General features: G+C 54.8%; 1 protein-coding gene and 1 long non-coding RNA gene across 8 annotated transcripts in view; one reads left to right on the top strand and one right to left on the bottom strand.

Annotated features, from left to right (window-relative positions):
* Positions 1 to 21,257, top strand: part of TNRC18 (trinucleotide repeat containing 18) — an 89,699-nt gene that overhangs the window by 39,256 nt on the left and 29,186 nt on the right. For 6 of the 7 annotated variants that reach the window (XM_077907679.1, XM_077907678.1, XM_077907677.1 and 3 more), the window contains 8 exons: positions 976 to 1,974; positions 6,860 to 7,035; positions 7,600 to 7,736; positions 7,963 to 8,091; positions 9,781 to 9,952; positions 11,329 to 11,689; positions 15,392 to 15,667; positions 20,653 to 20,898. In XM_077907679.1, coding sequence (XP_077763805.1) covers positions 976 to 1,974; positions 6,860 to 7,035; positions 7,600 to 7,736; positions 7,963 to 8,091; positions 9,781 to 9,952; positions 11,329 to 11,689; positions 15,392 to 15,667; positions 20,653 to 20,898 — 2,496 coding nt within the window. The remainder of the gene's footprint in view (positions 1 to 975; positions 1,975 to 6,859; positions 7,036 to 7,599; positions 7,737 to 7,962; positions 8,092 to 9,780; positions 9,953 to 11,328; positions 11,690 to 15,391; positions 15,668 to 20,652; positions 20,899 to 21,257) is intronic. The other variant, XM_077907675.1, reaches the window with a different exon arrangement.
* LOC144319489 (uncharacterized) lies at positions 4,080 to 11,864 on the bottom strand. The gene is made up of 2 exons (XR_013385305.1): positions 10,410 to 11,864; positions 4,080 to 9,194 (listed from the first exon to the last, which is right to left on the bottom strand). It is a non-coding gene; the product is annotated as an uncharacterized LOC144319489 (long non-coding RNA).

Raw genomic sequence — 21,257 nt, 5'->3', positions numbered from 1 at the left:
AACCTGTTGCAGAGGGACTCCACTCTGTGGGTTAAGGAAAGTAAGAACCATAAAGCACATTGTGCCTGAAACACGGGAGGTACTGAGTTGTCCCAACAAGAGTAGCATGGGGACTCCCGTTCTGGGTGCCCCTTGCCGTGTGCTGTGAGTTCAGGTGCTTTTCCCCTGGCCTGTGTCAGTGGGGACGGCCAGCCGGTGGCCTTAGTGGCATCCCTCCTCCCTGGTAGCTGTTAAGAGTGCGAGGGCAGGCTTGGGAGTATTTGAGTTCAGATTCGGATTCTGCCATCAGGATGCTGTGTGATCTTGGGGCAAGTGGTTGCCCCTCTCTGGGGAGATTGATGCCATGCTAATGTCTGGTACTGAGCACATGCCTGGCCCCGGGGCCTGCTCCCTGCACCCATCTCCCCCTGGTCGGGTTGCTGTGGAGCACCTGGAGCTTGCCTGGGAGCATTGTAGAGATTGGCCCACACACCGTCCTTCTCCTGAGTGGTTACACTCAAGGGTGGGGGTTTTAGAGTAGAAAGAGGGGGTGCAGCACTGCATTACTGTTACTTCTTGAACAACTTGGATGGCCCAACTCTGCATGAATGGGATGGGGTGGGATTGGAGAGCCAGAGATGCACTGGCTGGGTGAAAACCGTTGGCAGATCTACTGAGCCTTTGCTTCTGGGCCAGCCTTGTGCTGGGTGCTAAGGGGTCGGGGGCTAGAGAAAGAAAGAGCCGATTATGGTTTCTGCCTTTGAGACCTGAAGCTCCTTGGGGACAGGGTGGTGGCTGACTTTTTCTCTCTGTGGTCCGGACATGGCAGAAAGGCCCCAGGGATCCTCAGATGCTGCCTGGAAGAGGTCCCAGCTCTGTAGGCCGGCCAGGATAAGAGGGTGGCTGTGGGTCTGCGTCTTGGCTGGTGGGTGGGCGTTAATGGGGACAGACATGACAGGTGAAGGGGCCCCTGCTGACTCTCAGTGTCCTTGGCAGATATCCCACCCAGGTACCCGTTTCAAGCGCTGCCACCGCACTATGGGAGGCCCTACCCGTTCCTGCTGCAACCCACAGCGGCCTCCGACGCTGACGGCCTGGCTCCTGATGTGCCACTCCCAGCTGATGGGCCTGAGCGCTTGGCGCTCTCACCTGAAGACAAGCCCATCCGCTTGTCCCCCTCCAAGATCCCAGAGCCGCTTCGAGAGGGCCCAGACGAAGAGCCGCTGGCAGAACGGGAGGTGAAGGCGGAGGTGGAGGACATGGATGAAGGCCCTGCAGAGCTGCCATCCTTGGAGTCACCTCTGACGCTGCCCCCCGAGGAAGCCTTAGCAGTCCAAAGCCCCTCGGCTGGCTGTGGAGGTGGTCTGCTGGAGGCCCAGGCACTGAGCGCCAGCGGGCAGGGGGGCGTGGAGCCCCCCGGGTGCCCAGACTTCTCGGAGAGGGTCGAAGCGCGGGTCGATTCACCGGGCCGGACAGAATCATGCACAGCCGCCCCGGACCTGGGAGCGCGACTGACGCCGGAGACGCTGGTGGAGGCGAAGGAGGAGCCAGTGGAGGTGCCCGTCGACCTGCCCATGGCTGTGCCCGTGGCAGAGGCGGGGCCCGAGGAAGGCCTAGCCCAGGTGGCCCCGAGCGAGCCCCTGCCCAGCTTGGAATTGGCAGACTGTGACGTGCCCGCCGGGGAGGGAGAGTGCCTGAGTCTGGAAGCCCAGGAGGCCGCGCCTGTGCCCGGTGGCCCCTGCTTCCTGGAGGAGGAAGGCTCTGACCAGTTTCTGTCTGGCCTGGAGGACCCGTTGGCTGGCATGAATGCCCTGGCGGCAGCTGCGGAACTGCCCCAGGCCAGGCCTCTGCCCTCCCCGGGCGCCGGAGCCCAGGCCCTGGAGAAGCTAGAGGCAGCGCAGAGCCTGGTCCTGGAGCAGAGCTTCTTGCATGGCATCACACTGCTGAGTGAGATCGCCGAGCTGGAGCTAGAGAAGAGGAGCCAGGAGGTGGGAGGTGAGCCACGATGGGTGGTTGGTTTCTGTGGCATTTTTTATGTTGCCTAATTCTCAGAATTTAAAAATCTTGAAAAATCCCCAGGATATGGTTTGTGTGCATTCTTTAAAAGTTGAGGCAAAACATACACAACAAAGATTACCATTTCGGTTGTTTACAGGTTGGTAGTGTTACGAGCACGCACATGTTGCCGTGCAGCTGGTCTGTGGGTTTCTTAGTGGTGACGTTTCTCCTCGTTCTGTCAGTGCTGTGTTTTGTTTTGGCACCATTGTTTGGGTTGCAGGGGACAGAAACGCTTGTTTGAACTGGCTTAGAAGAAGGTGGGGGAAATTGATTGGCTCTTGGAACCCAAGTATTATGGTGCTAATTAGGTAATAAGTTTCAGGTATGGCTGGATCTCAGCGTTTCAAGTCCTCAGGAGTTTCTTTCCATACTTACCCCTTCCCCATCTTTCTGTCCATCTGCTCCACTTTTCTTTCTGTTGGCCTCATTCACGGCAGGCCCACTGTCCTCATGGGGGTCACCAACACTTCCTCGCAGGCCCACAGGCCTGCCCAATTCAGCAGACTCTCAAAAGAGGCCACCTCTTTTCCTGGTAGTTATGGCAAACATACTTGATTCATTCTCACTGGCTCCCTGGGGTTCATGCTTTCTGCAGAGGCACTCTAGTCTGGGAGATGGGAAGGAATGGGCTGATCATGTACTGCCCCTGATGGGACTGTCCCCTCTGGGGTACAGGGAGGGGTAGCTCTTACAAGAAACGGGTGCTCTCAGCAGAAGGGCAGCAAATTTCGGGCTGTGCACAAACCCACTTGTGTTCAACACAGAAACTCAGGGCACTCCAAGAAATGTGTACAGAAGGGGCTGTGGGCCAGGCGGGCTTCACCACCCCACGCTAGGCCCAGAACCTGCGCGGAGGAGGGAGGGGCCTGGGTGACAGCTGTCAGGCGGTAATAATAGCATTGCCAGTGTTTTGGTGCATTTTTTCTAGAACTTTTTCTACACACATACAGCTCTAAAATTAAGATCATTTTGTAAACAACGTTCTGTGAACTGGTCTTTTCACTTAGCATATTCTTTATGAAATATTTTTCAAAACTATGTGTCTTTAAAACTTTTTTTAGGGGCAGCTTGGGTGGCTCAGCGGTTTGGTGCTGCCTTCAGCCCAGGGCATGATCCTGGAGGCCCGGGGTCGAGTCCCACGTTGGGCTCCCTGCGTGGAGTTGTTTCTCCGTCTGCCTGCATCTCTGCCTCTCTCTCTGTGTCTCATGAATGGATAAATAAAATCTTAAAAAATAAATAAATAAAATAAAAATTTTTTTTAGGGACAGCTAGTGGAGGCCCCAGTCTTCAATGACCTCATCCTAGATTGTTAGGCATTACCTTTTGTTTTATTTTGCTGTGGTAAATAATGTGATGATTGTACCTGAAGAAAAATCCTTGCCACACCTCCGATTTTTCTGGGGGTATATCCAGGGTTGGAATTGCTAGGTCAGAACCGAGGTCACCTTTTCAGGGCTTGTTCATGGTCATGGTCCTCTGGTCCCCTGGAAGCTTGGCTACGTGCTGCCCACTCCCCCACAGTTTGGTTCTTGTTATTCTAAAGTTCATGACGACTTTTCCCTCATTTACGTATTTTCATACAAAAAAATCATTTTTCAGAAGAAGATGGAAACCCTCTTGAATCCTGCCAGTGGGTGGTGGGTTTTCAGTGGGGGCTGCAGAGGGCCAGCAGCATCTGGGAAGGAGGGCCTGAGGCTGGCTTGCCTGGTTTGGGGATTGCTGCCCACCCTTGCTTCATTTTCTGTTTTGGGGTCCTACCTGTTCTCAATTAGCTGTGTGCCCAGCACTGTTTTTTTTTTTTTTTTTTTTAAATAGAGTTTTATTTTTATTTATTAATTTTTTTTTTTATGGTAGTCACAGAGAGAGAGACAGAGAGAGAGAGAGGCAGAGACACAGGCAGAGGGAGAAGCAGGCCCCATGCACCGGGAGCCCGACGTGGGATTCGATCCCGGGTCTCCAGGATCGTGCCCTGGGCCAAAGGCAGGCGCCAAACTGCTGCGCCACCCAGGGATCCCCCCAGCACTGTTTTTGAACACAGTCGTCACGTGTAGCCCTTGGCAACGTCAGGCAGTAACAGTAGTAGGTGGAAACAGTGGGAAGGGGGGACAAGGCAGAGCGAGAAGGCCAGGGAAGCCTTTCTTCATAAAGTGACCTGAGAAAGGCCAGGGAGGCACTCTTCTTGGGATGGCATTCCGACCTGATGGAATAGCAGGTGCAAAGGCCCTGAGGTGAATGGTGTATGTGGCACTGTGTGGTGTGTTGAATAAGAGCAAGGAGGCTGGGAGTGGAGTGGAAGGAGGAGAGTGGTGACCACAGGCAGGTTGTGGGATGGGGAGGGAGTAGGTCCCTGGATACTCCTGAAAGAGGGTTCAGAATTGCAGTGTTAGGATCAGACGTAAATAGAGTCATATTTGGGGGGGTGGAGCTGTGTAGATAACTGATGCTGGGGCAAGGGTGGATGCAGGGAGACTCAGGAGGAGGCTCCAGGCCCTGGGGTAGCGGGTGGAGGTGAGGAACAAGAGGATTCTGAGTGGAGGTAAATTAAGGTGGAGCCAGTGGGTTTTGTCAGAGTGGGTATTAGAGTGACTCTAAGGTTTCTGGCCTGAGCTGCTGGAAGAGCAGACTTTCCAGGAAACAGCAGGAGGAGGTTTTGTGACCTCCAGCTGGTTTCTGCCATGGAGGTGTGGCCCAGAGCTTGATCCATGACCCTGGGTTGGAAAGTGCAGTCAGTGGTGCTGGTGTGTAGCGCTGTGTACACTGCCGGGGTGAGGGAGGTCTTGGTAGTCTCTTCTCTTGCCAGCAGCTGCTGATGGGATACTGAGCATCAGTCCTCACACTTTGAGCTTCCCCACGGCCCATGGGTCACCTCCATGTTGGTATAGCCACAAGGCTGGTATAGTAGTTAGGGCTGCCAGCACAAACCACCAGCTGGGGACTCAGATAACAGAAATGTGTTTTCCCATCACCCAGGGGTCTGAAGTTCTAGACCAAGGTGAGGGCAGGGTGGGTCCCGCCGAGGTTTCTCTCCTGGTCGCCCCTTTGTGTCTGTTTGGGGTCAGGACTTTAACGTGTGGATTTGGGGGGACATAGTTCATCCCATAGCAGCTGGCCCAGAGTCATCCAGGTTGCCCGGGAACCCCCAGCAAGACTGGTTGGGAGGATGAAGGAGGGGACAAAGCTACATCTCCGTCCCCCTCCTCTGTAATGGAGCTGCACTCTCCTGCCTTACCGAACTGCTAAAAATCTTCTGGCTTGGAGGACATTGGCACACCCATCTCACCTTGGGGTGGTCCACATACTCCAGTCTTATACCAGCCCCTTATGAGCTGATGGCGTTCACGGTTTGTAGCCTCAGTTTCTGTAAGGATATGGGAGAGCAAAACCCGCTGCTCTCTATTGGCAGTGACCCTTTTGGTTGTCCCAGCTTGGGGGAGTACTGCTGACATCTAGTGGATAAAGGCAGGGATGCCCCGAAACCTCCTACAGCGCATGCCCAGGACAGCTGCCCCTGTAGCAGAGGATGAGCACAGAGGATGAGCACACCACCACAAGGTGTGTGGACGGTGCCAAGGTCGGGAAGCCCTGATCTATGCCAGATAATTGTTAATGTTGACTTTATAAAACTGTACACATCAGAAGTAAAAAATATACTTTTTTACCTTAGGTATACGTGAAAAATGGGTACCTCAGGTACATTCACAGAAACTGACCACATGTTAGATCACAAAGAAAACACCAGTTAAAAAAATTAAAACTCCTTTTACTCTGGGAGAAGTTGGAGGGGAGATGGGCTCCCATGAGCCACTGCTGAGATTGAGTCGGTGTGCCCTTCCTGAAGGGCAGCTGGAATATTTATCAAAGGAATAAATTCACATACCTTGATCATGTTAATCTTACAGGTAGGAATTCTCCTAAAACAAAATGTGTCCTATGCGCCTACCTCTATCCGGTACCAAAAAAAATTTAGAAATGACTAAAATGTCATCAATGGGGGATTATTTAGATTCATTAAAACTCAGCAATACAAGAGAATTCTAGGCAGCTGTTAGTGGGTTTGGTCATGGAAAACTTCTGAAATTCTGTTGTTTTTGACCTGCAGAAATGGCAGCTTTTATAAGATTCAAACTAATCATGTGGTAAATGTCCATTATGCGGTAACGTGAAAAGGAGTGAAGTGTGATTCCGAGTGGATTGGTGCCATTTCCATATTTATAAAGGATGCCCACAGACGTCACATATGTTTGAGTATGGGCAAAAGTTTTCAGGGCCCTCTACAAGAACATCAGTGGTAGTGCTGCCAGTGGCGGGGACAACTTTGTGCTGAGTAGGGGAAGGTTTTCATTTTTTCACATTTTTATGCCTGTTTTGTATTTTTGGTGTTCTCGTATTACTTTTACATTTCATAAAACTTAATTTCGGTTCCTTTTTTTCTGAAAATTAACACCTTGCATATTCCTCATGGGATATTTAAAGGACAGATAAGCAGAAAGAGGCATACCCTAGAAAGCACCTCTGCCAGTGGCTTGGCTACTCTCGGTGACTTTGTGCAGCAGTGGACATTTGGGATAGGGCCATGCTGTGTGCCCCAGCTCTCACTTGTTTTCCTCACTTAGCACCATTTCTTGCTTCTCAGAAAGGCCGCAGTCCAGTCAGCATCCTGGGGGCCATGTGACCTTGGGCAAGCCCTGAGCTGGTCCTGGGCCTCATTTTCCTCCCTGTTTGGGGTCTGAGTGGGGTTGGCTGCAGTATCCGTGAATCCTACCCCCAGGCAGCATGGCGGGGCCGGCGCAGAGGCATGGGCTCACCTGCCTCCTGTATGTAGGTGCGGAGCGGGGCCTGGCGGTACGGCCCTCGCTGGAGAGCCTGCTGGCAGCCAGTAGCCACATGCTGAAGGAGGTGTTGGACAGCCCCTTTGTGGACCCGCTCAAGAATCTGCGGCTTCCGCGGGAGCTGAACCCCAACAAGAAGTATAGCTGGATGCAGAAGAAGGAGGAGCGGGTGAGGTGTCCTGGGCCTGTTTTTGCCTACCTGTGGCCTAAGGGGTGGGGTTGTAGCTGAGTCCCCCAGAGATGCCACCTTGCTGGGGACATGGCTGGCTTTGGAGTTGAAAGGGCTTGATCTGAGTCCAGCTTCTGCCATTGACTTGCTGTACAGGCCTGTGCAAGCTGTTTCCCCTTTCAGGGTCCCAGTTTATTTATGTGATAATGGGTGACAGCCTGATGGGTTGGGAAGAGCAGGCCTGGCTGTGCCCCTTGCTGCTTGTGAGCCCTGGGCAAGCGCCTCACCTCTCTGAGCCTCCATCTGTAAGTGATGGATAACACGGTGGCCCACATTGCTTGAGCAGCTGTCTGGGGCCACTTTGGCTTTGATGCAGTCCTGCAAAATTGGGTTTTGGTTCCTATCCTGTGTTCTGCCCACAGGGCCCTGGCTAGTAAGTGGCAGAGGAGGGGTTTGAGCTGGGCCCCTGTTACCATCAAGCCTCGCCATCCCCATCTGGGTGGACGCTTGATCAGCCAGTGGGAGCTGGTGGGCGTTGGCATCCTCACCCTGCTCTCCCTGCAGATGTATGCCATGAAATCCTCCTTGGAAAGCATGGATGCCATGGAGCTGGACTTCCGGATGCGGCTGGCTGAGGTCCAGCGGCGGTACAAGGAGAAGCAGCGAGAGCTGGTGAAGCTGCAGAGACGCCGTGATTCCGAGTGAGTGTGCACCCTAGCCATATCCCGTGGCCCCGGCCAGCCGGGTGACAAGGCTGTAGCAGGCGGTGCCCTGATTGGGCTCTTGTAGGCGCTGGCGCTCAGTAGGTTGGCTGTGGTAGGCCATTAGAGGTGTGTGTGGACCCGAGTGACATGTGTGTATCGTATGTCCTTCTCCGCGCCCCCTCCACCCCCCAGGTTCACAGCCAAGCGTGTGATTCTTTTTAAGGGACAGGCGCGAGGAACCCCATAGAAGCTTGGCACGCAGAGGCCCTGGCAGGCCGAGGAAACGGACCCACGCCCTGAGCGCCCTGTCGCCCCCCCGCAAGAGAGGGAAGAGCCGCAACAGTAGCGGAAAGTAAGGCTGGCCCCTCGGTGGGTCGGGAACTGGCACAGAGCTCGGAGGGGAGGAGTGCGGGCCCACACAGGGCCTGCATCTGGGCACCGGGGACCTCGAGTCCCTCGGGCTCTGACCCATCTGGTTTGGTAGCTCTCAGGGAGCATGGTGCACACTGCCCAGGCCAGGAGGGTGAGCCAGGCGAGTGGCGGAATGGACAGGCAGACTCATCCACCCAGCACTGAGTGGGCAGCTGACCCCAGTGAGAGAGGTTCCTGTGCCATCAGCTAAGCGCTTCACCCATCTTCCTGCCACACCTGCTTCTTCCATGGTTAGGGGCTAATTCCTGCTCTTCTCCATACACCTCCTCCCTGCAACTCCCTGCAAAGGGATCTGCTGAGCTTCAGCCCTGCTGGGACAGGCTTTGACTTATGCTGTCACTTGGTTCCCTATGTGACTGACAGTGTCATTCCTGTCCTCTTGGCCTGACCTATTGGCTTGTTGCACCTGAGCCTGTGGCCCTGGGCCACTGCTTTGTGTACTGCTTGAGTGGCAGCAGAAGCTACATGTGGCACCTCTGGAGGTTTTCTTGAATGGTGGCTAGAATGAGAGCTCTTCCTCCAGGCTGAGCATGGATAGGAATGATGCTGCAGTCTTCCTGGGTGTCAGGGAGTAGCATCAACTGAATGAGGCCCATCAGAGGAATGAAGTTGGAGTGTGCCTCAGCCTGGGACATCGGGGCAGGGCGGACACTAGGCGGCCTGATGCTTGGCTTGAGGAAGCAGAGGGGGCCACACGGTGGCTTCAGAAGGCAGAGGAGAGACTGGGTTGGCCACAGGTTTTGTTAGAAGACCACCCCAAGGGGCCCCCACAACTTACATTTATCTTCCTTGGATGTTCCTGTTGGAGGAGAAGTGAGAGAGGAAGAAATCCCTTATAGCCAGTCAAAGGAGAGTAGGAAAGCAGTTGCTGAAGACAGTAGAGGCTGGGCCGCTGGCAGACAGCACTGGATCAGGGCGCATAGCCCCTGGAGGTGGGCGTGTTTTTCCACCTTTGAGTCCCGGCTCCTGTAGTGTTTGTTGTGACCTCAGACTGGGTGCTGGCTTTTTGGAGCCTTAGTTTCCCTGTGTAAAAAACATTATGTAGAACATTATTATGTGGCTGAAATAGAAAGCATTAACATGGAACAAAGCACATAATAAAGCACCGAGTAAAAATTAGCTGCTTCTATTACTTGTGAGGTTTTATTTTAAAGTAGGCAAGAGATGCCTTCAACCTGGGACTGTATCCTGACTGTCTTAATCCCAGAGGTACAGGAGACCAGCCAGGGGCTCTTGATCTCCCTCCCATCCTGGAGGAGTTCCTTGACATTTCTGATCCTTGTTCTCGGCATGTTTTGATAAGGGGTGTGTGTGTGTGTGTGTGTGTGTGTGTGTGTGTGTGTGAAGAAGCACGAGAGAAAGAGGCCAGCAGAGGATACTGCCTTGGAGAAGTGTTGCTTCTTTCCTGTTAAACTCTCATTCTGCCCCATTCACAAATAGAATCCCAGCACCATAGCTTCACAGGATCCGTCTCCCCAGATTCGTCACTCTGCCATCACTGTCTGTGCTTCGACATCCAAAGCCTACCCTTCAGGGCCTTGAGGGCCGACCCCCAACCCTTGAGTCTTTCCTGGTCAGGGTGTTGACCAGCAGTGCATCTGGGTTTCAGGCTGAGCAGCAAGCCCCTGCTGACGTCAGAGGAGTATGAGCTTGGAGCAGGGATGAGGAAGAGACACAAGGGACCTGAAGAGGAACATGATGCCCTCGTTGGAACGGGGAAAGCGAGGGGCAGGAACCAGCCTTGGGATGAGCATGAAGCTTCATCGGACTTCATGAGTCAGGTCAGTCACCCTGTCTTCTAGGTGTGCTGCTGAGGTTGGAAGGGCATGCCAGAGTTCACTCTCTGTAGGTCTGTTGGCCCTAGTCTTGCACAGAAAGTGTAGAAACAATTGCCTTAGTGCCAGAGGGACTGTCTTCCAGGCTTTTTTTTTTTTTTTTCTTCAAATTTTCTAGTACATTTTTTTAAAAGATTTTATTTATTTATTCATGAGAGACACAGGCAGAGGGAGAAACAAGCTCCATGCAGGGAGCCTGATGTGGGACTTGATCCCAGAACTCCAGGATCACGACCTGAGCCGAAGGCAGGCACTAACCCACTGAGCCACCCAGGGATCCCCTCCTCCAGGCTTTCTTACTGCACAAAGGGGGAAATTAAGGCCCAGAGGAGGTCAGAGCCTTACCAGAGTAGCACAGCCTCAGGTAGGGTTAAGATGAAAGCCACATCCCCTGTGCACGTACCATGATGCTTTGCTGAAGCCATGAAGAGAGACTGCAGGTTCTTAACCAAATAATGCAATTACTGTTGTTTAACGGCATAATTGTCTAATGAGCAGCTTCAGCATTCTGTCGTTCTAAGAAACAAGGGGTTGATGCCATTGTAATTTCCTTGTGAACTCCCCAGGGGTAATGGGGTGAGAGCCAACTCCTTGATTTTTCTTATTTCTGCAGAGCCCTGAAATCGTCCATTTAAGGCCTTTGTCTCTAAATACTAATGTACCTTGTCATCTCTCCTCATAAGGCCCCATGCAAGGGGACTGTGTCTGTTGATTTGGCCATCCGAGGGAAATATTCACAAAAGGGAGACTCGATCCAGGAGGAGGGAACAGAGCCAGCCTGTACATCCAAGATCTTTTACTTGCAAATTGTGAAGGATACTTCACGTTGTTTAAATGACCCTATAGCAACTCTCCCCCCCCTTATGTTACCCGATTAAAGAAAATAGAGCTAAAACGTGCAAATGAGGGGCATTAATGGTTTTGAAACTGCACATTTCATATTGACAACAAATGACTGCAGCAGACATGCAAGTAGGAATTTAATCTGTGAGATCTTGAGTCACTCTGTTCCGCTTTGGGCATCTGAGGCACACCCGGGGCATTCTCTTAGCAGCTTCAGCCCATTTAGTTGGATGGGCCCACTTAGGCTGGGCTGCAGTCTTCGTGGGCTGCTTTAGGTACTCGAGTTAAACAGATGAGCTGCACCTAGTTGTCCCTGTTTTACCCAGCGGGAAGAACAGAGGCTCAGAGAGGTTGAGCAGCTTGCCACAGAGGTAGGTGGAAGGGACTGGAGCCCAGCTTCCTCAGAGCCGGTGTGCTGAAACCCACTGTCCCGGTTCACCAAATGTCTTAACCCATGACTTCCCGACTTCCGTCTGCAGCTGAAGATTAAAAAGAAGAAGATGGCCAGTGACCAGGAGCAGCTGGCCAGCAAGCTGGACAAGGCCCTGTCCCTCACGAAGCAGGACAAGCTCAAGTCGCCCTTCAAGTTCTCGGACGGTTCTGGGGGGAAGTCCAAAGGCGGCGGGGGCTGCGGCAGGTACTTGACGCCCTACGACAGCCTGCTGGGCAAGGACAGGAAGGCGCTGGCCAAAGGCCTCAGCCTGTCCCTCAAGGCTTCCAGAGAAGGTAAACACAAACGGGCCGCCAAAGCGAGGAAGATGGAGGTGGGCTTCAAGGCCAGAGGCCAGCCCAAGTCGGCCCACTCCCCGTTCGCCTCGGAAGTGAGCAGCTACTCCTACAGTAAGTAGCGGCCGCCGCGCCGCCGCGGGGCGCTTCCTCTCTCTCCCGCTCCTCGCTCCTTGGTCTCTCCCGCGGGCGCTTGAAGGTCTCTCTTCCGCCTCTGCGCGTGGGCTCCAGGCCGGAAGTGCGTGGGGGGTGTGGAAAGCGGAAGTGCCTGTGATTGGCGGGCGGGAGCGGAAGTTGGCCTGCCCTCTGTGCTTGGTTTGCAAGCAGTGGGCGCGGAAGCGTTTGCGCCATGGAGTCCGCCGCCGCCTGGCCTAGAGCGGCTACTCGCGAGGACCATAGAGAGCAGCCGGCCTCTCCTGCCCACAAGCGGCTCTCCATTCTTCTCCCGGGGTTCTGGGGATGCTGAGTGTCAGCAGGGTGCACCCTGTGCTGCGCAGAGTACTGAGGGCTGCACGGGCCACAGGCCTCCAGGTGGCTGCCGCGCCTTGTCCCCGAGAGTGGACCGCTGGGGTGGGGGCTTCTAGGGCTTGAGCTGCGGAGTGGGGAAGCGCACCCAGTGCTGGACTGAGGGATGCTGCACGGCCTCTTACTGGCCGGGGTCGCCGCACGGGAACACCTTCCCTGGGCACTCGGGAACGCGGCTGGCCTGGGGCCAGGGGGCCTCTGGCGGCGTGTAGTAGGTGCTCCTGGGTGTGTGTGCAGATGGCTGGTCCTCCGCGGCCTCTGATGGCATGTAACAGGTGCTCCTAGGTGTCTGTGTGCCCATGGCCAGCTGTCAGTGGTGTCTGGTAGCCCTAGGATGCTGCTTGGCACGTGGTAGATGCTTTTAAGTGTGTGTGTGTACAGATGGCTGGCCCTCCACTGGCCCTGGTGGCACATAGTGGGTGCTCCTAGGTGTCTGTGTGCCCATGGCCAGCTGTTGGTGGCATCTGATGACCCTAGGATGCTTCTTGGCACATAGTAGATGCTTCTAAGTGTGTGTCTGCAGATGGCTAGCTCTCCACAGGCCCTGGTGGCACATAGCAGGTGCTCCTAAGTGTCTGTGTGGCCATGGCCAGCTCTTGGTGGTATCTGGTGGCCCTAGGATGCTGCTTGGCACGTGGTAGATGCTCCTAGGTGTGTGTGTATGCAGATGGCTGACCCTCCACGGCCTCTGGTGGCATGTAATAGGGGCTCCTGGGTGTCTGTGTGCCCATGGCCAGCTCTTGGTGGCATCTGATGGCTCTAGGATGCTGCTTGACACATAATTGATACTCCTAGGTGTGTGTGGGTGGAACCCCCTAATGTCCAGGACACATTCACTAAGCATGTGGCCGCTGCAGGAAGGCCAGGAGGGGCGTCGTGGCTCCTGGCAGTTGTTGGCACAGTCTGCTGTGGGAGCCCCCAGGCCCTGACTGGGGTGGAGGGCTTTTTCTTTGGGCCTGCCTGGATGTAGGCTGTTGATTGGCTCTGCAGGGTTCATTGGGGGAGAACATAGTGGTTGACTGTCAAGTGCACGAAAGTAGACACCTGTAATGCTATTAAAGTTTGTTTTCTCGAGGAAAAGAAAAAGTTTTTATGGGCTTGCAATTATATTATCACGAGACTGTCATGAGCTTTAAGTGAGCTCATGTTGGTAAAAGCTGGCTGTGGCATAAGATTCAGCTGCTGCTATTGCAGTTTTTTTTTTTTATGCATTTGTGTGTTTGGTTGCTTAGAACTAATGGGTCTCTAGGGCTGACGCAGAGATATATGTGAGGTAAACAGTTCTTTTGTGCCTTATGTGTTGAGGACATGCTTGATTGTCATAGCTTTTGTGGTCCTCAGTTTTGGATAGGTATGATCTAAACAGCAGTGCCCAGGCCCATCCATGGCCACCATGAGCTCATCTCAGAAACTCATAGTCCTGGAGGAGAAGGGAAGAAGGACTTCCCTTTATTCTTCCATCTTGGCTGGTTTTAGAATGATGGAGGAATTGGGGAGGATTGCTGCTGCTCTGATTGCCAGAAGGATCCCGTATTCCTCCCACTGACAGGTGATTGGGGGGCATCTAGAGGCCAGAAATAAGCTCTGTCCTGAGGTCTTTGGAGTTCTCTGAGCCACAGTCCACTGTGTGTAGATGTGTGCTTACACAAAGCCATGTTCAGATTGCTAGTCTGTTAAACATGTGTCTAAAATTCCATTGTCCAGGTGAGAGAAAGGAGTTAAAGTTGCAACAAAGAGGTCAGAAGATCTGTGTCCAACTAGATGCTGGCTATGATATGCAGCTGACTGTGGAGAGAGATCTTGTTTGTATTTTTTTTTTTTTTTTTAAGTAGGCTCCACTCCCAGGGCAGAGCTCAATGTGGGGCTCGATCTCATGACCCTGAGATCAAGACCTGAGCTGAGATCAAGAGTCGGTCACTTAACCGACTGAGCCACCCAGGCACCTCTTGTTTATATTTTTTATGTTGGGTTTTCTGTAGTTCTGGGTAAATGAGAGAATGCAGTCACAGTGAGGTCAAGAGTGTTTTCTAGCACGGAGATGGCTGGCAGGATGTGGAAAGAGGGAAAGCTACTCTTTTTCACTTTGGGTAATAGGGGTTGAGGGGCATGCCTGGTGGGAAGCCAACTTGGTTTCATCACCCAAGGGTGTCTCCAGCCTGGGATGTGGCCTTGAGAAGGACGGACAGAGACCTGATAGGGCTTGTCCATGTCCTACCCATACCTAGAGTTTTGAGGCCATCCTACAGTTGGGGGTCTTGGTTGGAGTGGAAAGCTTAGGTGTCAGAAGAGGCAGCCAGAAGACACTGCCTCACGTGTAGTTTTCTCATGGACTTGGAGATGGCAGGTGCTGCCAGAGTTGGAGCTCTATTACTATTCCTTATGTTCAGAGTGGATTTTATCAGATTGAGGGATTATATAGTCTTTGCTGTGCAGCAGTTTCTTCCAGTGAAATCTTGCTTGACAGCCCCATATATAAAACAGATCAAAATGGTGTTAAGGATATTTGGGGTGGGGTTGGAAGGGGCCAAAGTTGTGCCTGCTTGACGGCTCCCCTTCCCAAATCTGGGTGATCTTCTCCCAGGAAAGCTTAAGAACCCTAGCCTTGCCTGCACAGTAAGGCAGGAGTCTTGGGAGAAGCCAGCAGCAGTGTGCTGGTAAACTCAGGCCTTTGATAGGAGAAAGTTGGGGGCGAAGGCCTTGAATTGGAACATGGTTTGCCAGTTTCCTTGGAGTAACTGCTTTCACGATGGCCGTTGTGACGCTGCTGGGCGGAGAGTTGGGACACGCCTGTATGATTGCCGTTGTGAGTCTGTCTGGGCTGCCCAGCACACTGCTGGAAACTGGTATCCTGGGGCAGGAGAGCTTTATCTGAGCCCTTCCTTTCTTGGGCCTTGTCCCTCCCCAAAAGGAGCCCGTGGGCTTAGTGCACAGATCTCCATGGCCTGGGCTGAGACCTTTCTGAGAGTGGGGCTCCTCCCTCCATCGGCGGCCCGGAAAGGCTGTTTGCAGAGGTGGCTGTGTGGTGGGTGGTGCTGGCAGCCACCAGCCTGGAGAGGACGAGCTCTGTGAGGCCTGGGGGGCCTCCCAGGCGAGAGGCGAGCGTTCCAGGCAGGGAGAAGAGGTCAAGCGGTGGGACAGGGCTTGTCCCACGGCCAATAGGCCTTTGGACCTCTCTGTCCTGGCACGTGCCAGGGTGTCCTCAAAGCCACTGAGAATAACGAGACACACCAGCCCCTCCCTTCCCTCCCAGCGCTCGATGACTTACCGTATTAAAAACTACTTTGACTGCAGATACGGACTCAGAGGAAGACGAAGAATTCCTGAAGGACGAGTGGTCTGCCCAAGGCCCGTCCAGCTCCAAACTGACGTCTTCCATCCTGTGTGGCATGGTGGCAAAGAACGGCAAGCTGGCTGGAGGCCCCAAGCTGACCAAGAGGGGCCTGGCGGCCGCGCGGACTCTGAAACCCAAGCCGGCCGCCAGCAGGAAGCAGCCCTTTTGTTTGCTGCTTCAAGAGGTCGAAGCCCGTTCCTCCTTCAGCGATTCTTCGGAGGACTCGTTTGACCAAGGTTACTAGCTCCAAACACAAAATACCTTCCGTGTTTTCTAGCGAGCGAGTGAGTGAGAGAGAGCGCGAGAGAGCGAGCGCGAGCGAGCACGCAGGAGATGGCAGGAGATGGCGGGCAGAGGTGGCCCCCCTGGGACGCCTCGGAGAGGGCGGCCGTCTGGGTTCTTGGCAGCGTAGCCTGCTGTATCCGCCTGAGTCCTATTTTTGTTCTCCTTGTACCTGTATCATTGTGATAACGCCACGGCCTGGCTCTTTTTGAGCTTTTATACGGACTGTTTGTAGTCTTCACCCTCCACGCTCCCCTCTGCCCCCCGTCCTCACCTCCTCTGCCCCCCTAGACCGCAGGCCTGGGTCGGGGTCTCTCTCGGGCGTGGCCGGAGGAGGCCTCCAGAGGGACACTTTGTAAATGGAATTCTGTCGTGTGGGCGTGTGACTTGATGTTTGTACCGCGATTTTGGTAATACCAAGCTTTATTAAACATACCGAGTTCATTTTTAACTAAACCCGTGTGCCTTGTCTCTCTTGCTGTGTCCTGACTAGACCATTAGGTTGCCGCTCCCCTCATTTGTTCCTCCTCCCCCTTCCCTTGCCTCCTCCCCACCCCACCAGGGGTAGAGCTGGAATATGCAGTCTGCTGCTCTTCTCTATTATTCAAATATCCCTCGTAGCTGTTGGCATGCCTTCATTCTTCAGGTTTAAAGTCAACTGCGTTCACCTCCAGCTTCATCTTTTTTTGTTTTTGTTTTTGTTTTTTAGCTGCTTGTTTGTTATTTATTTTCTTAAAGCTGTATTTCTATGTAACGGTGGTTTAAAAATATACACTTGTTTTCTAACACGTATTTCTGTTTTAAAGGGCGTGTAGGCAGTGCAGGGTCAAGACCATTTGCCGCCCGTTTTGTTGTGAGATTTGAAATTGTGGGCTTCATTGCCACGTTGAGCGGCGGGGCCCAGGCTTCGGAGAGAGCACTGGCCTCTGAGCCCACAGGCCTGGTCTGCTGGCAGCCCAGCCCCACCCCACCCCGCCCCGGGCCCCCATCCACCTTACCTGTGGAGAGAAGGTGGGGTTCAGTGGTCCCTGTGTATGTCCTGGCTCCAACCTCCCCAGGTTAGAAGTGTCCCAGGGGCCAAGTGGGGGAGCCAGAGGATCCTTAAGTGTTTCCTCACCCTGGTTTAGGACTTGCTTCGGGGGCAGACCCCCTGCAGGGATTCCCAGAGCTCAGGCCCCATGGTCCCAGAGTGAGGCCTATATGTTAAGGCCAACCTGGATAGGAGCTAGCTCTGGCCATAGGACTGGATGCTACCCTGCTTCCAGCTGAGCTCCTGTTCCTGGTCTGTCTTCTTCCTGCCCACACCCCTCACCCATCCTGGCTTACCCAGGTCCACTTTGGGTGACCAAGAGGTGGCACAGTAGGGAGCCAGATGCCCTTGGGACTCACATTCTCTTGTGCTGCCACGCCTGAGTGAATGCAGTCTGGGCCAAGGAGGGGGAGGTCACTAACTGGCCGGTTGGCCTCATTTGTCCCTAGCCCTGGCCTCTGTGGACCAGTCTTGCTGGCTCACCACCATCCTCCCTCCATGATCCCTTCCTCCCCTCCCACCCCCTGAGCTCCTCCCCCTTAAAGTCAGGGTTCCAGCTTCCATGTGTTTAAGCTTTCCTGCCCCAGCTCCACCTGACTCTGACCCTGGGGAGAAGCAGACAGCCCCATCAATGTCCTAGCATGAGGTCATTTGCCCAGAGTGGGCAGAGGGGGCTAGGGGGCCCTCAGACCAGGCCAGATGCAGCAGTGGAGGGAGCCCAGACGAAGGGAGGGGAGGGGCCCCGCTGCACGCACATGCACTGGGCAGGTCTTGACAGGGATATTTGGGTAATAGGGTCTTCCTGACATCCGGTACTAAACCCCTGACTGCTTGGCTTTCTAGTGTCTGCTCTCTCCCCCAGCAGCTTGACCATACCTTCACCCTTGATCCCTACCCATGATGCTTTGAATGTCTGTTTTGGTCTCTTGCATTTGCTCTCACGCTGCACTCTGGACGCAAAGCGAAGGCTGGGAGTAGGGCAGACGGCGCAGCGGGTCACTGAGCTTGGGTCCGAGCCTGGCTCGTTGCTCCGTAGGTAGGCAAAACCCTTTTTCTTTGTGTCCCCTCTGCACCTCCCCTCCTCGGGGTTTGCCCCCATCGGCTATGGCAGCAGCGGATTGCTTTGGCATTTATCGATCAGGTTTTGGAAAACCAAACCAAGTGACAACAGACAACCCCACGTACTGAGCCAAGAAAGAGTTTTTTGATTTTGTTTTTATTTAAAAAAAAGTTTTTCTGTATTTCCTTGGGCTGCTTTGTCGGGACTTTTTCTCCCTGTGCCCTTGGCAAGCTCTGTGGCCTCAGGTGTGGACAGCTCCAGAAAGGTTTCCTTGGTCCTGAGACCCCCTCTGCCCCCCCTGCCCTCCCCCCCGGCCCCCCACCCTGCCCCACAGACTCCATCCTGAGCAGACCAGCCACCTTGGGAAGCAGCCAATGGGAGCTTGTCAGGCTCGTAGCTGCTGGAGGCGGGGAGGGTCTCCAGAGACCAAGATAATCTTGTTTTATGGGAAGCAAACCCTGGTTTTGGCTTTTCCTTCCCAAACACTTATCAGTCTCAAGGTGCTGGGTTGGGCTGCTGCTGGCTGACTGGTATCCGATGTAGACATTCCAGGCATCCAGAAACCCAGAGCCAGCCCTTCCCTGCTGGACATTGCTGGTGGGGAGTCCTTCTGGACGGGAGAGAGTTCTGGAGTCTCCACACCTGAGCAGCCAGGGAAGGCGTTCTTTAGAAGGGAAAACTGGCCATACGTCTAACTCTGTGCCCCCACCCCAGCCAGCCCCCCGCCCGCCACCCTGCTCAAATTGGCCCACCCCAGGGAGGCCTGATGTGGGGGACCCAGGCGCTGTCGAAAGTCTGCCTACACTTAGCCTGCTTTGCCGCTGTGGCTCACTGGGGCGGAGACAACCATGTGATGTCCGCTATGTGAATGGATCGCAAGTGTGCACTGCCTGCTTGCCGCCTGCCTGCCCCGCTGGCCTCCATCCTGCTTCATCCATTGCTCTGGGAGCCCGGCCTCCTCCTCCTCCCTCCTCCTCCTCCTCCTCTTCCTCCTTCTCTCCTCCTCCTCCTTCCCCTCCTCCTCCTCCTCCTCCTCCTCCTCCTCCTCCTCTTCCCCCTCTTCCTCCTCCTCCCCCTCCCTTTCCTCCTCTTAACAAACCTCTGTCTCTGCCTCCTTCCTTTCTCAGCTCCCTTCAGGGATTCCTTTATGCTCATTTCCACCTCCCTCACCCAGGGGTCACTCAACAGAGACCCAGGCTCCCTCGGAAACATGGGTAGACAGAAGGAACCCCTGCCCCCATTGGTGCACCTGGGGGCCACCACTTTGGGCTGCTAGTTGCACCCAAGCCAGCAGGTGGCTTGGGGTGTGGCAGGAGAATGTGGAGTTGGCCATCTGTGTCTGTCCATCTCCATTCCCTGAGCCCAGGCACTCCCTGCCCCAGGTAGAATATGGGGGGCTGTGGGCCACCTCTTTATGTCTCTTCCCTCTTTCTGCTGCAGAGAGTTGCCTCTAGCCTTGCCTGGCCCTGCCCTTGGTCAGTGGCCCCCAGAGCCACCTTCACGCTCCTAGCACTTCAGGCAGACAGGCACCTTTTGGCAGGTGTCCCTTGGGCATCTCCTGGGCAGTTAGCTCCTGATGATGTCTCACCTGCCCACTCTTGTGGTGTTGGGTTGTCTCCCTGGGAAGGTCCAAAGCAAGCTTGTTCCCTCCCTCCAAGTCTCTCTTCTTGGTGGGCAGCCTCACCTGCAGGGAACATTGCCTTTCCTGTCCCCTCTGCCAGCCTCCTGCCTGCCCCACCTTTGTTCCCACAGTCTGAGCGGGGTGCAGGGCTGTAGGTCCTGGGTCGCAGGCATGTGCCTGGGGAGAAGCACTAAGTCTCTTCGCCAACCAGAGAGACAGGCAGGAGCATCTTTAGATTCTTTCCAGGAGGCTCTGGGTGACAAGGCAGCCAAGCAGCCCCGAGTTTGCATCTGCCTGAGTGCTTGGCCACGCTGAGCCTCCATCTCCTGGTGCAAAGTGGGCTGACCTGCATGGGTCAGGAGGCTTAGTCAGCTTGTGGCTCCCTTGGCCCTGGGGACAGTGGTTTCTTTTTGTAGAACAGGCTGGCTCTGTTTCTGTTTGGTCCTCATGGAGCCTGCAAAGTGCTTTCTCTTCCATACATGCCATCCTGTGGGGAGCCTCCCATTATGTGGGTGGGTGGGCTGGGAGGCCCCCCCACCACGTCACTCCCTTCCCCTGCCACCACAGATGAGCACATGCTTACAAGAAGTGCTCACAGAGAGCCAGGATTTGCCCTGGCTTCTTGGCTTGGGGGTATTGCTGGGAGTCAACTTTGAACCTTGGAGCCTGTTGGGGCCTTCAACCCAGGGCCTTCCTGCTCCCCCAAGAAGAGCTCAAACTCCACCTTCTCCTAACGCCAGCCCCAGACCCCCAGGCACCTGAGTCCCCGGGGCCCTCTTCCACCCTCTCTGCCCCTCCCTGGACTCCTCTTTCCTTCTCTCCTGCCTCCTTTCTCAGCCTTCATGTTGTATGTCGGGGCGTGAGTGTGCGTGTGTGTGTGTGAGATGGTGGAAAGAGCTGTCTCCAGTCCTTGTCCGTGTGTTTGTACCCCTCCCCACAGCACAGGTGCATGTCGATGCTCCCCTTACAGAAAACCTCTGGTTCCCAAAGCCGCTGCCCACCTCTGGGCCATCCAGGATGCCCACGTCTTGGGCTTGCTTTGATGGGGGCTACTGGGCCATGGGGCAGGGAGACTTATGGGCTGGTATTGGATCTACCCCCAGCTGATGAGGAATGAGCTAGGCTGGAACTGTGGCACCCCTTGCTGGTGCTCTGGCTGAGTAGGGGAGGTGGGGGGCGGTATCTCCTTAGGCCAAGGCTCTGACTCGCCCCCTGTTTTCTGCACCAGATGAGAGCTCCGAGGAGGAGGACGAGGAGGATGAGCTGGAGGAGGAGGACGAGGCTGCCGGCGGCTATAGGCTGGGGGCCCGGGAGCGGGCCCTGTCGCCGGGCCTGGAGGAGAGTGGGCTGGGCTTGCTGGCCCGCTTTGCAGCCAGTGCCCTCCCCAGCCCCACAGTGGGGCCTTCCCTCTCCGTGGTGCAGCTGGAGGCCAAGCAGAAGGCCCGGAAGAAGGAAGAACGACAGAACCTGATGGGTGAGTACCAGCAGGTGGAATGCGGGGCCTCCATTGCCCCCTTCTGCAGACAGGAAATGGATGCAGAGAATGGAAGGAGTCTAGCTGGGGGCCAGTGGGGCCCTGCCTTGTGGGCCAACCATGTCCCGAGCAGAACAGTTGGTACTGGTAACATGGACCTGGCCTGCCCCAGGAGGGGTCTCCGGAGCAATGCAGGGTGACCTTCACTGTTAATACTCCTGACTCCCCCACTTCTGATGCCCGGTGATAGGCAGTTCCGGGAAGCAGAGAGGCCTCAGATCTGTACTCTGGAGGGCTATAGAAGCCTGAGGGAGGCCACTCCAGGTAGGTGACACCCAGGCTTAACCATGAGAGAGAAA

The sequence above is a fragment of the Canis aureus genome, chromosome 8, assembly GCF_053574225.1.
Source record: "Canis aureus isolate CA01 chromosome 8, VMU_Caureus_v.1.0, whole genome shotgun sequence".
Classification (NCBI taxonomy): Eukaryota; Metazoa; Chordata; class Mammalia; order Carnivora; family Canidae; genus Canis; species Canis aureus.
Note: the sequence above shows the minus strand (reverse complement) of the source record. Positions and strands in the feature narration are given on the sequence as shown.